Raw genomic sequence first — 16,810 nt, forward strand, 5'->3', positions numbered from 1 at the left:
AACAATTTTTAATATGAATATTATCGTTTTTAATATTACACTAAAAAAATGTAGTCTCGTGTATAAACTTGAATTTCTCGAAAACAGATGGATTTATCAAATCTATAACAATAGATATATGTACAAGAGCAGTTTGTTTCTCTAATAGGTTAGTAATATTTTTGAAATATTTAAAAAATGGGGTAAAAATAAAAAAAGTTGGACAGAATATTGACGACTAAAACTACCCCTTCTGTAAAGATGTGCAGTTTTAGTGACATTTCGTAAAATAGTATTCAGAAAGTAGTATCTCGAAAAAATTTTAAGATAACCAAGTATCTCAAAAAAATATATGATAACCTATTTGATAGGAAGTATATCTGCATTATTTTCCATTTTCTAAAAAAGTGTATCTTATTTTTCTATTTATTATCCGCTCTGAAAATATTGAGGAAAAAAATACAACCACCCTGTAAAGTGGGAGATTATTTTAGATAGAAATATTTAAGTAAAACGTATTTGCATTGTTTTTATAAAAGAATTAAAACGATAACGCTTCTTTCCCTTTAGTTTATTAGGTTTTTAGATTTTGAAACAAAATAAATAAATAGAGGTATATGTATATGTCGTCTGTTATTGGGAATATGATTTGTAGACATGACAAGGGTTGCTAGCTTTCAAGATGATGGAATTTTTTTATATTAATACATTTTCGTGAGGGAAAACAGGGTAAATTCGAAATCAATATAGCAAATTTTTCCCGAACATTTAAATAAATAAAATAAACAACAATGAAAAATGTGCTTAAATGCATTTTTTATACAAATTCAGCGAGTGTACGATTTATAAACATTTAGTGTATCCGTAAATTTAGTGTAGAATCATTTAATGAAAGTAAAATTTGATTCGCTGATTATACTTAACATAACATGTATTTGTAAGACTGACAAATCTCTCTTTTAGGATATTCTGGAAAATGAAGATGTCAAACTAGACAATATGTTTATAGCCTCTTTAGTGGGAGATATTTTAAGGGTAAGGCTAGATTTTAAATAATTATAATTTAAAAATTCAATTTTTTATATTTTAAAAGAAAAGTTCTCTTGTTGGGCTTCAAAAAGACATCGTTATTTGAATAAAATCGATTCACTAATTGTTTTTTCTTATTCTACACATAGAATCTAGTGATGAAGTTAGGTAGGACAACAGGACATCCTATAAGGTGATTTGTATTTTTGTGAGGTTAGAAAAATGGTACGTCCTATCGAAGTTCAACAAGAGAACTTTTCTTATGTCAAAAAAATCGTAAAAATACAATTTGGAGAAGACTACCGACAAAATGGGGTAGTTTTATACACTACCCCAGCACTTGCAACCTATTGCCAAATTTTGGAATGATTGTCCATCCATCTTGTTGAAAATAAAATAATAGATCTCCAAAATATAATTATTTATTCGGAGATATTAAATAAAAACCCACCTTAGAGCCGCAGCAAGGACGGGCTGTAGCTCCCTTAAGAAACATTTTGGGGGTTATGTATGTTGAATTTTTTTACTTATTTTTTAACCTAAAATCTAATTATGAAGTTTAACTAGTAATGGGACACCCTGTATATTATAGTAAAAAAATATTAATAAAATGAGAAGCTACAAAACTATTTAAATATTGTAATTTTAATTCCGGTATGTTATACGGGGTGTTTAAACAAATTAATTAAAAAAATTGAACTATTTCGAAAAAAAAATCTTCACTAACTGCCATTATTTATCAGGTTGAATCACACCCTTTAATCGTACGATGCATTTTAGAAACATCCTGTCTGTCACAGACGTGCTAATTCTTATTTTTTAAATTTCGGAGTGGCAGACGCGACTGTGATTTTAATCGTATTGTCTCAACAAAACGCCTTTTTCAGGGCATGATTTACTTGCACGAATCCCCGGTGAGGTTTCACGGGGCGTTGCACACAGCCAACTGTCTGGTAGATTCCAGATGGGTCGTGAAGGTGGCCGATTTCGGCTTAAGGGAATTCAAGAAGGGGGCTGAGGATCACTCGCTCAAGGACCCTGCCAAGATCCGGGAGAAGTGTTACAGTGAGTAAGACGTCATTTTGACCATGTTTCGACTTTTTCAAACCCTGATAAGGGACATATCAGCGCCAAATTAAATTTGTAGAAAAAATTTATAAATTCAGGATGACAAGGGTAGATATTTTAAGTCAAAAACGATATTTTTGTTTTATTTTTGGTTAGGCATATACATATTTCACATTATTTACAAAATATAATGTATTGCATTCAAATTGATAGGAAATTTTTCTGCTAACATAATAAATAATGTGTTTTATTTAATATTTTCAAGTTGACCTTGAGTTTACCTTAAAACTACTCAAGGTCAAGCTCAAATATCAAAGGTCAAATATTGATTTCTTAATATCATACAACAGTTATCCGCAACTTTTTTTTGATAGGCCACAATATTGAAAGGTGATCGCGGGGTTCCGATCCTTTTGGGACACTCTGTATAGTAATTTAAAGAATAATCCCAACTTTGTTATTTATTATACATGCAAAAGTATTCTTCCCAAGAAACTCATTGTATGACAGAATGTAGTTCACAGAAAAGCAATGTTTAGGCATAGAAATTCTAATTTAACACAAGCAACTTGTTTGAATAAAATAAAATTTTGCATTACGAATTCAGAATTTATATATATAAAAAAAATTGGATGTACAGGGGACTATTACAAATATAATTTTGTAAAGAAAAAAATCAAAAAGGGCAGCTCGAAAATTATTTAAAAATACACTTCTGCACGACACTGGAAACTGGTCCATTGTAAAACCAGACCTCGCACATTGCGACCAGCATGGTGGCAAAGCGTGATAAAAACGGACAAGAACTTGAAAGAATTTCGCAAGAAAAGAGATAAATAGAATTTTATAGCACCTATTTTATATCAGCAAATTCACCTTCACCATTACATAAATGCTTCACCTTAATACAAATGTTGTCTTGCGTCACCATAAATTAAAACGATATCCATCAACTCCGAGTTGCTATGCACGCATACAATTTTTGACACTAACTAGTAAAAAAACTATTGTAAACACTATCGCGACGACGATTGTAAAATCGGATTTTGGTATTCAGTTGTCCAGCTATGTAATGGTTGAAAGTACTACAACTTTCTCGGAAACTATAAAGATTTTACAAAAATTTTGTTTACGTTGACTCCATTTCTCATGCCGCATCTATTCCCAATTTCTTTTGGATAAGTTGTGTATCATCCTGTATAATATTTCAAAATTTCATTATAAAAGTCTACGAAATCGAAAACTAACAACAGTGAAATAAAAAGTTGTCTGTATCAAATCTTAGGTTTATTGGCTTTTGTAAAAGACGTAAACAAAATTTGATTTAAAACAATCACGATTGGGGTAATATATTTCCATAACAAAAAAATCCTGCATTTTAAATTTTAAATTAAAATGAATGAATGAATGAACTACTTAATTAAAATTAATTAAATTGAATTTTAAAACCCTGCATATTCTTTAATAATCTCAGAGAAATTATAAGAAAAAAACGATCCTTATTAGAAAACACTCATTTTTACTTGGAATATACTTTGTCGTAAGGTTGCCTAAATATAGACATTAAAGACATTAAGAAAAAGTTTCAATATTTTACTGAAAAAATATTTTTACTTAAAAAAATGTGTTTTCTAAAACTCGTAAAAAATTTAAAATTTTCTGCTTACAACAAATCTGAAGCACATAGTAAAATAAAATTTAACGAAACATTAATATGTAAAAGTAGATTTTTCGTCAGTGTCAGTAGTCATAAAAATAATCTCTTTTAAATAATTTTTAGGAAAACTCACTCTAGTTCGTAAATACAGAATAATATAGAAAGACGAAGGCGAGGTCCTATCTTCGGACAATGTTTATAGAATTGGAAAAACATAAACGTTATGTCTACAAGAAAATGTTTGAAATTATTCGCTAGGATAACCCATAATTATTTTTTTTAATTCCTATAAAAATGTCCGTCCGTCTCGACAAAAGAACCAAGAGGGCACTCAGTTTGCAATTGTTCTTCTGTGGATTTTTTCTTTTTCAGTTAAGACATTCTTTTCCTCTTTGAAAATCATTTGCAGGCGGTGAAAAAAGCAAACTCGCTGTGAAACTTGACTGAATTTATTAAAATGCTCGGAATACTTATTGTATCTCGGGTCTCTGTTTAGTCTCACCAACTTGTTTTTGTAACGGCATATTTTGTTCAAATTGCTTCTTCTCTTAAAAAAAAACTTACAATCTGATATTCTCTATTTCAAATTTAATATCCCGTTATGAAATAATTCTATTGCAGGATTGTATAAATTCCTGACTAGGTTCAGGTTTATATTTTAATACTTTTTGTTTGGGTATCTATATACCAAATGCTGTTATGTAAAAGACAATCTCACTATATGTGTTACAAAGAAAGTCATTTACAGAGGAAATCCTAACGCCTTTTCGTCAAACCTTCCTGTGAAAATTATCAGTTTATTTCGTTTCGTTTAACTTTGTACATCAGAATTTACAATTGTGTGAAATAGGGTTCATTAACACATAAAAGTAAGTCCATTGCCCTCAGCTTATACCCCCATTTTAGATGTAACGTAGAATGTGGGATGGAAAGCTTTTTAGAATCAAGTTGAAATATATGCCGTGTACGAGTCCGTGCTATTAAGAAAACTTATACCACCATATTACGTCCAACTGTTTCAGGGCATACAAAAGTCGAACAGGATATATGCCACTTAGAATTCGATATCAGCGGAAATAAAAAACGAAATTAATTAACAAATACCTGGAGCAACAATTTCACTGTCAATCAAATCGGCCTTTGTTCATGATCAATCGAATCGGCCTTTGGCGCACATGTTGGTCTTTGGATTGACCGTCTTTTCCATAAATTTCATCAAAATCCGTCGCTTTTTGCAATAATAATGCCCAATTTTCGAAAACCGATATTTCCGCGTTCAACCTTTATTTTACAGTTAACAAATTAGTGAAAAATTACTTTAGGTACTTTAAGTTGTACGTAATTTAATTGCCTACAACATAAAATAACTAATATTCCGGCAGGTCGTCTAGATTTTTAGGGGCAGTAATGAAAATGAAAAAAAAAACACGTAAATTAACCACCTATTTGCAATTTGCCATTAGCGCTACTTCTTTCGAGTTACTTTTATAACGAGCGTTCAAATAAAAACGTGGTCAAGTTGGTTCTGAAAATTTGGACGTAGGGCGTAGCGTATAGCAAATGAACTTAAACGTCATCTGTCAAAGCGCTATATCGCCGCTATCAATTTTAATATTTTCGTTTTAAAAAGCGTTTAAAATGGTGTTTTCTCAAGAACAAAAAGTGTTTATCATAGAGTCCTACTTTAGAAATGGACGCAAGATTGATGGAATATGGAAGTATTCTATTGAGGAATGTTTCATAGAATTTCAAAATCAATTTCCCGGCGTTGTTGAGTACAAAATTTTTCAAAGTGCAGTTCAGCGTTGTGTTAATGTTTTTCGTGAAACGGGCATTGTAACAAGAAAAGAAGGAAGCGGCCGACCTAAAAAGCGGACTGAAGAATTAAAAGAAAATGTCCAACAAATAATGGAAAATGCGCCAAGAACTTCTGTACGTGTTTTCTCACAAATGGTGGGAGTATCAGTCGGTACCTGCCACACAGTGTTAAAAAAAGATTTGCGTTTGTTCTCCTATCGTTTAACTTGTCAGCAAGAACTTCATGAAGTTGATTTTCCGCGACGGGCTGTATTTTGTGAATGGTTTTTAAACAACTACGGTGAACTTTATAATATCACCTTTTTTCTGATGAAGCCTGGTTTCATATAAGTGGTTACGTAAACTCACAGAATATGAGAATGTGGTCTTCTGAAAAACCAGATAACTTTTTTGTCGAGGGCCCTCTACACGCTCAAAAAATTGGAGTTTGGTGTGCTCTCAATCGAAGGAGGATTTATGGACCTATTTTTTTTAATGGTACTCTTAATGCGCAAAGGTATAGAGAAGAAATTATCACTCCTTTTGTTAACCAGCTGGAAGAAAACGAAATTACAAACTTTTACTTTCAACAAGATGGCGCAAGGGCACATACGGCAGGCGAGACGATGAATATGTTGAGGGAAATTTTCCAAAATCGACTAATAAGTCTCAATGCTGAACATGAATTTCCACCGAGGTCATGTGATATTACGCCGTGTGATTTCTTTTTGTGGCCTAACCTTAAAAACACTATTTTTGAACTGCCTATTCCTGATTTAAACCATCTGCAGGCTCGACTTATAGACAAGATTCGTGAAATTAACAATACCTCGAGCATCTTAGAAAATGTCTTTAATTCTTTGAGGAACAGGTGTGAAAAGTGCTTGGAACAAGGAGGGGGACACTTTCAGCAGCTGCTTTAATTTATTGTTATAACAAGGAGGGGGACACTTTCCGCAACTCCTTTAATTGTTTGTTATTGTTATCACAATTATTCTTTAAAATAAAGTTATATAGTCATTAACGTTATTGAAACTGACAGCTGCTATACAGCTCGTTGAGAAATGAGGTTAAGTTGGTCGCTATAAGCTACTCCCTACGTCCAATGTGTCAGAGCCAACTTCGACCACGTTTTTATTTGAACGCTCGTTATTATCTGTTACATACCCTACCTCGTCATAAAGTACAGTAAAATGTCTACTAATAATTTTTTCACGTTCAAACTCTAATCTAATCTAAACGAAAATTTACTTTGTCCAAAACATTGTCACGTCGAAAACTTATTAATTTTTCTGGTATAGCTATTATTTAACGTATATTTGTGTGGTACGCAAAAAATTCTGGTTTCTTACAAACTCATATTCCATTCCAACGAAATATCTGGGCAAAACAAATCCTGCATTTTCATGTGACGTATAACTAGTTTGTTTTCTCCTGTTCATGCAGGTGGCATGGCGTTTGTGACAACTGAGTATATAAAAAAATGAAATCAACTTATTGTGCATGAAACACGTTCAACATAGAATTAAAAACGTAATATCACAATGGGGAACAAATTGATTAGATTTTAATTTAATTAAAGTGTAGCGATGAAGAAAAGATTAACGCTGTCGTGCAAAGAATTCGTATCCAGTATACCCATTTCATTCATTAATACAAAAAAAAGGTTGTTAAGATTTCTTACGAAGGGTTTTTTTGTACGAATCCGCAACCATTATAACCGCTCGCCGTCTAGAAGGATTTTTCTATTTTCTATTTAAAATGTCGCAGGTGCTTAACAACGTAGTCATCCTGATATCAAAAGATTTCCTAAGGCAGAATTCTACTAAGCTCTCCAAAGAAAACCTTCTACTTTATCTGTTGCCCTCCTTTTTACTTATTGTTTGTTTGGAATCTTAATGTTATTGCCTTCTATTTTGGTCCTGTCCGGAGCAACATGAGCTATCTCAAAAAGTTTGTATTCATTTCCGGATACTGTGTCTTTCACCGAAGGTTTGTAGGTAGAAATAAACCAACACAAATCGAATTGTACAAAAGTTTATTTTAAAGTTTTATATCCAACCAGCAAGCTACCTATATATACAGGGTGTGGCGTGTATAATCTATAAAAATTTAACTACAGCTTCCTAGCGATTTCTTGTAGTAGAAAAATTCTATTTTTGCGTTTTTTTTTTCGTAAATTAAAGTTCAATTATGGATCAAAATATTTATCTGGAACGGTCGTATCCGTGTGCTGTACGATGAGTTACGTGCTGTAGACCAGGCGCGTAAACAAACCGTTGTTGAAAGATAGAAAGATACTTCTCAATTTTTGGGGAATTTTTCAATGCAAAAGTACAAACTAAGAAAAATAGATATTTAAAAAAAACTGATATTTTTGTATTATAATAATTAATAGTAATTACTATCTTAAATGCATTGTTGTTACTGCAAGAGTTGGCAAACAAAACCACATCCGTAAGCATCTGTAGTTGCCAACTGTGTGCACTAAACAAACTCCATTAAAATAATGAACAAAATGAAATAAAACTTACCATTTATAGAGAAAATGTTGAAATTGATCCCCATTAACGCGGATACAGGCATGGCAACGACGCACCCAATTTTGGCGAATATTTTCCTAAATTCCAGGTATTCTCCTAATTCTGTCAGCAGCTTCAAGTATACGGTTTCGCAATTCTTCCACCGTAGCAACTGCAGTATTGTAAACCAATGACTTCAAGTGACTCCAAAGATAAAAGCCCATTGGAGTTAGATCGAGTGACCGAGGTGGCCAGGGCACAGGACCAAAGCGTCCAATCCATCGCTCAGAAAACATTTCACATTTAAAAGTGTCGTTACTACTCGAGCACTGTGTGGAGGAGACCCATCTTGAAGATAAAACATACGTGTCAGAACTTGCACCTAATGCCACATCGTCCAATAATTCAGGCAACCGGTTCTCCAAAAAGTCAGCATATGTTGGTCCATTTATTCGTCCTTCAAAGAAATAGGGACCCACAAGTACATCGCCTATTATGCCAGCTTAAACATTTACCGAGAACCGATGTTGAAAATGAGTTTCCCTAATCGCGTGAGGATTTTCATCGGCCCATATGTGCATATTATGGAAATTCACTTCATCACGGGTAAATGTCGCCCCATCTGTTACACAAACATAAGCAGGAAAGTCTACTTGATTGGCACATTGCCGTAAAAACCATCTGCAAAAACGCATTCGTTGATTACAATCCGGGGGATGATAGGGGTGCAACAGCTGGCGCCTTAAGAAGCGATGTACGGTACGAGATGAGGTTCCTACTTGCTGTGCGAGTCGTCGAGTACTAATTGTGGGGTGTTCGTCAAGATTTTCCAACACTGCATCTTCAACATTAAGGTTCACTGCTGACCAGGTCCTTCTCCTCGAGGAATAATACTTCCCGTATCTCGCAGCTACTGAACTCACAGTAGGATTGTATTTGCACATGGGGGGTGACATTGTGGTCGTCGTTCCCGGTTCAACCTAGTCGCCGCGAGCACATTCTCCGGCTGCACCATACACTAACACCATATCGACACGTTCGGAAATAGTGAATGCATTATTTTCTCGGTTCATTGGAAAACTAGTTTGTGCACAAACTAAAAAATTAAGCAAAGTAAGAAATAAGAATCTCGTTTTTAATGTAATCGGCACGCTATTCTTATTTTTTACTTCTTTTTAAAAATTAAACTGTCACTATCGTGGAACTACAAACTAAAAACTTTCGTCTGGAATCTTTCACTTTTTAACACTGATGGGTCGATGGACGATGCTTAATATTTAATAATTAAGTGAATAATGAATTCAATACCAATACAAAATCAGTTGACTGCACGCATTTTTTGACAATGTAACCTAGCCTTCCTTTAGTATTACTAGTATTAGATTATACCGACTTAAATTATAAGGTTGCATCTCGGGTAGCATAAAAACATTTCCAAAGTTTTTAATAAATAACACAGGGTTGCCCTTCATTTTTGTTTAATAAATGAATTAATTTCCAAAAAAAAACGCGAAGATAGAACTTTTTCGTATAAGACTTTTCTATTACAAATATCATCAGGAAGCTGTAGTTTAATTTTTATAGAATATACACGCCACACCCTGTACACAGGCTGATTGTCACCAAATAATGAGATGTACAATGGATCCGTAGAAATATAGCGTAAAAATAAATCAAAGAGGATACCAAAATTATTTTAAAATATTTATATATACGCCACTGGAATTTAGTCGACTGTAATACCTGACGTAAAGGCCCAACTAAATCTACATTCATCCCTACCCAAGATCCCAGACATGCGTATTGTACCTTATTCATAAAAAGACATTTGTCAAGTTATCGTTTTCGTAGTTACTAAACTCAACGAGGTTGAAAAAAATACTTGGTAAAAACTGACATGCACCATCCACACGATACGGCATTTGAACACGTTAGACTGCACTTGTTTAGGTTTGACAAATATGTGGCAAGTTACCGACTTTACGTCAATGATTGAAACAAATGATATCCTTACAGGTCTCTTATATCGTGCCCCCGAGCTTCTACGGACCAACGAGTCGTTCCTGTCGAAGGACCACCCCAGCGGAACGCAAAAGGGCGACGTCTACTCCTTCGGCATCATATTGTACGAGCTACACAGCCGGCACGGTCCATTTGGGGATACCAGTCTCTCCGCTGCGGAGATCCTGAACAAAGTCATCCACTGCGTTAATCCTGCCAGTCCTTTCAGGTTAGCTGACATTTTTACATTATTCACCGCGAAGTTCCGACCGTAAATGAATTTTGCTTCTATTTTAAGCCGGCGGGGTGGAACTTTATGATGGGAGCATAAAATAAAGTCGGATGATGGGGTTAATGTTGCGAGTGATATTTATTGTGGGGCAGCTTGTATAAAATGTCGCGATATTAATCATTTTGGTATATTGGAAGATAGTGTATTTATTATACTGTAGCTGGCGGTTTTAGTATACGCTACAAACATTTATTTTATTATTAGTTCTCACATTTTTGCTTCGTTTTAAAGATATTAACCTAACTCAAACAACAAAAAAAAAACAAGATTTTTAAAAAATTAATTTTTCTGAATTTATTATTATTCTATTATTTATTTATTTATTTATTTATTTATTTTATAACTCTATTATTTCATATAATCCAGAAAAATTAAACTATAATTTTTAAATATATTTTCTTCGGTTAAAGAATACAAAAATAGTAAACATTATTTTAAGTTATAAATATAAGAAATTAAGGACAGTATTCGGCTCAGTTATTTAAAATGACACATGCTACCTCATGTTTGAGTTTGACTAAATGCTTCATTAACACCTTGTATATTCTATGTCGAGAATCTTCCAAATTATTTTCAATAACAGTATAGTCAAATTAACTTTTACCTCTTCTAGACTATCCACTTGTTGTTCTGCCAACATGAACGTACAAAACTTAATTTTTCATATAAAACTATTGTACAATGGGTATTGTATCTCGTGGTAAAAATCAGAACTATATGCAAATTAATGCTTTAGTGCCAAACTAATGGTTAATTAATTTTTAAATAACAAAACTCAATTAGAGAAAAGAAAATTGGGGAGAATTCTTAGAAAATCTTATATAGTTTTCACATTTGAATATTTATGAATATCAAACGTATCATTTTATAGGTTTTTGACGGTGTATATTACGAATTAATTATGCTCTTTTTAATATTTTCCAAAAAAATATGTTCTCCGATTTTTTTTACTTTGATTATTAAAAAATAAAAATTTATAATATGATGAAATCGAAGATTTAAATTTGATGACAATAGGAAAGGGATTTTCTAGAGCTGCAAAAACAATATACAGGGTGTCCCACCGGGAATTGCGTCGATCGATATCTAGGAAAGTACTGCTCCTAAAATTTTGAATATTTGGCAACATTGCAATGTCCCCGGGACAAACACAACTAAAATATCTAGAACTCTCCAGCACTTTCGGTTATACCGGAAGTCGACACCAACTTCGTTATTTTAAATAGGATACTATTGCGTTTTCGTATTCTACCTGTTTGTGGGTCACTTTATTAAATATTCCCTATACCTAGGAGTTATAGATTTTGAGATAGGTATTAATTTTTAAAGAAAAAATTTGACAGATGCAAGGGTCCGCGGAGATGCTAGTAACTATTTTCACGAGCGTGATGTCAAGTGGATTTTTGATACCTGTAAAAGGCATAAGTAACACTATGGCATGCCAACAAATTAAAACATTTAATACTAGGTGTTTCATTTTTATAACTTCAAATCTATAACTTTGTTAACTTAAATGGAAAACCCTATATTTTTTTACTCTGTCGTATGCAGATTGAAATTTCCTTTCAAGCCATATAAGCATTGTTAGGGTTGCCGTATTTTTTGAGCAGTTTTTCTCGTATCAGACCTGTCGTCAAATTGGCCATGACACTCCAAAAACAATTGAAATAACATAACACTTGTCAAGTTAGTTGTCAAATCATTGTTGTGTCTGAATAGTTTATGCCGAAAATTTAAATAAAAATGCCTGGGGATCGTTTAAATTATACTAATGAGGATTATTTTAATTTTATTGTGAATTTCTGGAAGATATTAAAAAACCATAATTAATTCCTGATGTACATCTTTGAAAACCTATAAAATGATACGTTTGATGCTTATAAATATGCAAACCTCGGAAAACTATATATGATTTCCAAGAATTTTCCGTAATTTTCTTTTCTCTAATCCACTTTTCTTATTTAAAAATTAATTCACCATTATTTTGGCTCCAAAACATTAATTTTCACATAACTTGTACTTCATTTAAAAACTATTGGGAAAATCGAAATTTTCATAGGGACTATTTTGAAGAAATTGAACAATTTTTATTTGAAATTTATTTTCCAAAAAATCCATCTTCATTTAGATATTGGCAGTTTTTGGTCAAAAAATGCGAAAAATCATATATACAGGCTGTTACAAATTCGTTTCTCACTATAGGGATCTCAGAAACGTTAAAAGATGCGAAGTAGCTAACGACACAAGAAACATAGAAATCTTTAAAAAATTAGATAAATTTGGAACGAATACATTGAAGATTAATTTTTCGAGACAAAACGTCTGAATCTGATTCGAGCTGAGACAGCTGAGCTTGGGGGTCATGAAGGCTTCCAAAAAATGTAATAAAATTTCCAAGGTCGTATTTAAAAAAATTAAGTTGATGATAGTCCTGGAGTGACGAAAAGTTACATATAAAAATCAATTATGTCATTCGATAGAGGGCAAAAAGTTGCCATGAGAAAGTGTTCTTCTTTTTTCAATATCACCTAAAACAAGGCTGAAATTAAACAAAAACGGATTTCCAAAATTTCGGTGTTTTTCAAATATTGCGAAAACTAATCATGTTAGCCTTGATTTTTTAGAGGCATAATGTTGATCCCCTGATTACGCAACTTTTGCCCCCATTTAAGTTAATTCGTATCTCTTACCGTTTCCGAGATCCCTATGTGAGAAGCGAATTTGTAACAGCCTGTAAAAAGTCCCCAAGGTTCATCGGCTGTTACGTGAGAGCGATAAAGAAAGTCATAGAAATCCGTACGATAAAGAAATATGACGAAAATGAAGGCGTCTAATAGTCACCGCCCATTTCGCCCTTCCACAAATAAGATCCACTTCTTATTTGTGGAAGGGCGAAATGGGCGGTGACTATTAGACGCCTTCATTATAGCCATCTTTCTCTATCGCACGGATTTCTATGACTTACTTTATCGCTCTCACGTAACAGCCGATGAACCATGGGGACTTTCCGACCCTGTATATCTCAAAACGCTGGTGGTTGCGTGTGTGACATGTTTTCTGACCTCAAAACCTACACTATACTGTAAAAAATATCAAAGTAAAAAAGTTTGCTTATTCCGTTTTTTTACGTCTAACTGTCCCGGACTATTATTATTTAAACATTTCAATTTTAGATTTTATTTTGGATAATTTTTATTGCTAACTCTCTAATAAGCATTAGCAAAGTATAATCCAATAATAGTTGGGCATGTAGCCCATATAGTTGTTGTTTCCCGTAGTACCAGCAGTTAGCAGCTTGAATTCATTTGATACGATTTTTTTTTTAATTTGTTTCACTTAACACCTTTAAAAATTGCAGACCACCTCTGGAATCGCTGGAAAATAGTTTCGATTTTGTAAGGGACTGCTTAAAGGAATGCTGGACTGAGAATCCCGAAGACAGGCCGGATTTTAAGAGCATAAGAACTAAGTTAAGGCCTTTGAGGAAAGGAATGTAAGTATCCCTTCGTCTTTTTATACAGGGTGTCTCACATTTAAATAGCAGGACTTCAGGAATCAGTAGAAGACCTCATTTTGAGTCTAAAAGTTCCTATATATATGGGTCCTAAAACGCTTCGTTTCTGAGATACAGGGCGTTCAATTTTATTTTTGTTTTATTTATTTATTTTTTAACTAAATAACCGCTGACAAAAAAAATCATCATGTTGCGGCGAAAGACTTAGTATTTGAGGGCAAATAATTTGACACAGAAAATCATCGCATATTAGTTCCAGTGGTGGAGATAGAGGGGTCTCTATGCATATTTTTATAAAAAAAAGTATAGCCGATTTGATATTTTGCAAATGTTTTCGAAAAATATGAAAGAGCATTCAATTTTACCCAGAAAAGGCCCTCTTGTCCAAAGTCGATAGGAGGTGGCGTTTTCAAGAAAAACCGAAAATACTGTTTAGAAGTCAAATTAAGAAAAACCGAAAATACTGTTTAGAAATCAAATCAGACTTGAAATGTCATTCTAATATTGACATTTGCGCTTATTTTATTATAGTTTCTAATTGTGTGTAGAGTATTAAAAAAAATTGCAACAAATTCAAAATGCCGTTTAAGTTTACGAACCAAGAATACGCAGATATTCACTTCGTATACGGGTTTGCCAATGGGAACTCGGCAGAAGCTGCTAGGGAATATCGGAGACGATTTCCTAATAGAAGACAGCCGCATCCACACGTTTTTATTAATATTCATCAACGTTTCGCTAATGACGGATTGAATCTGGTCCATAGGGATCGCAACATAATTAACGTTAATATTGGCAGAAATAGGAGGAATCAGCGAATCTTGCACGAATTTGACAGAGATCCCACGACGAGTACCAGAAAAATTTCCAGGATTATTGGTGTTTCCAGGTGCACTATTTCTAGAACATTAAGACGAGATCATAGACATCCCTACCACTTACAACCTGTTCAGGGTTTACGTCCGGGTGACGAGGAACATAGAATAGCTTTTTCTCGGTGGATTCTTAACTCAATTGAAAACGACGGAAATTTTTTATCACACATATTATGGACCGACGAGTCATGTTTTACTCGTCGAGGTGTGACAAATTTACACAATCAGCATGAGTGGGCACATGAAAACCCGCATGCAATCAGACCACGAAATTTTCAGCACGAATTTAGTGTTAATATTTGGCTCGGCGTTTATAACAATTGTCTTTTCGGCCCTTACATCTTACCTCAACGACTGAATTCTGCGAATTTCTTAGAGTTCTTAGAGACCGAGAGTGCCAACATGTGGGAGGAAATTCCTCTGAATTTAAGAATGCGAGCATGGTTTCAACTTGATGGCTGTCCAGCTCATTTTGGCCGAAATGTCAGGAACTGGTTGAACACCCACTTTCCCGAAAAATGGATTGGCCGCGGGGGTATCGTTGCATGGCCTCCCCGATCCCCTGATCTGACACCCCTAGATTTTTTCCTCTGGGGTTTTATTAAAGAGAGAGTTTATACCACTACTGTGGACACAAGGGATGAACTTATTCGTCGGATTCGGAACGCATGCAGTGAAATCAGAGACAATAACTTAATTCAAATGAGACGTTCTATTCAGCGTCGGTGTCAGTTATGTATCGAAGAAAATGGTTTACATTTCGAACATTTGCTTTGATGTAATATGGTTTTCGTTATTTATTTTTGTATTTATTTTCATTTAATTAATTAAAAACAATTTTAACCGAATTTTTGAACTACATATTTAATTTAGTTGTAACACAATGTTTAAAAATTATTATTTGACTTCTAAACAGTATTTTCGGTTTTTCTTGAAAACGCCACCTCCTATCGACTTTGGACAAGAGGGCCTTTTCTGGGTAAAATTGAATGCTCTTTCATATTTTTCGAAAACATTTGCAAAATATCAAATCGGCTATACTTTTTTTTATAAAAATATGCATAGAGACCCCTCTATCTCCACCACTGGAACTAATATGCGATGATTTTCTGTGTCAAATTATTTGCCCTCAAATACTAAGTCTTTCGCCGCAACATGATGATTTTTTTTGTCAGCGGTTATTTAGTTAAAAAATAAATAAATAAAACAAAAATAAAATTGAACGCCTTGTATCTCAGAAACGAAGCGTTTTAGGACCCATATATATTGGAACTTTTAGACTTAAAATGAGGTCTTCTACTGATTCCTGAAGTCCTGCTACTTAAATGTGAGACACCCTGTATATGTAGATGTATTTAGCTAAGTATTATTACCATGACAAAAAAAGTATATGGGTAAAGTAACCTTACTAATATTTTAAATGTTGCTTCATAATTTTATAAACTAAATACCATTTAAATATGATTAGGGGAACTCCATTTCTAGAGAGCAAAGTCGTGTTGAATATTTATAGGGTAGATACAACTTCTGGAAACTTTTAATGCACTTCTCTGGCAATATTAAATTCTACATACTTTAGCTGTAAAGTATTAAAATAAAAAATAATCAAGAAAGAAACGTTAATGCTATTGTTATTAATGTGAGACATTTACAATAATATAGGACCCAATGAAAACTAAATATAGTATTTCTTGATACACATCAGCAATGTACCTACTAAAAGTGTCCATAAATCATTCACTATCGCCGTTATAATTGAACATTTCAACCGACAACTAACGAGTACATATTCCAAGTTGCAAATTCCTTTCCCTTAATTACTTATTAGAAAGGAATTTCGCAATAAACTTTATGGAACCATCGACTATTAATCATTCATAAGTTTGTACACTGTGTAGGTGTGAAGTTTACGACGCAGAGTATTAGTATTAATAATAATTTATAATTCTGTTTTGAGGAAACCGAACATTTTCGACAATATGATGGCGATGATGGAGAAGTATGCCAATAATTTGGAGGTATTAGTAGACGAGCGTACGGATCAGTTGCAAGAAGAAAAGAAGAAAACTGGTAGGT

The 16,810-nt window shown here is 33.5% G+C and overlaps 1 protein-coding gene across 1 annotated transcript in view; it reads left to right on the forward strand.

The window, feature by feature from the left end:
• Nucleotides 1–16,810, forward strand: part of LOC108904225 (guanylate cyclase 32E) — a 102,944-nt gene that overhangs the window by 71,607 nt on the left and 14,527 nt on the right. Inside the window, exons 13-17 of the mRNA XM_018706691.1 lie at nucleotides 943–1,014; nucleotides 1,896–2,073; nucleotides 10,069–10,282; nucleotides 13,704–13,838; nucleotides 16,692–16,804. Of these exons, the coding sequence (XP_018562207.1) occupies nucleotides 943–1,014; nucleotides 1,896–2,073; nucleotides 10,069–10,282; nucleotides 13,704–13,838; nucleotides 16,692–16,804 (712 nt within the window). The remainder of the gene's footprint in view (nucleotides 1–942; nucleotides 1,015–1,895; nucleotides 2,074–10,068; nucleotides 10,283–13,703; nucleotides 13,839–16,691; nucleotides 16,805–16,810) is intronic.

This window comes from Anoplophora glabripennis, unplaced genomic scaffold (genome assembly GCF_000390285.2).
Source record: "Anoplophora glabripennis isolate ALB-LARVAE unplaced genomic scaffold, Agla_2.0 scaffold46, whole genome shotgun sequence".
Classification (NCBI taxonomy): Eukaryota; Metazoa; Arthropoda; class Insecta; order Coleoptera; family Cerambycidae; genus Anoplophora; species Anoplophora glabripennis.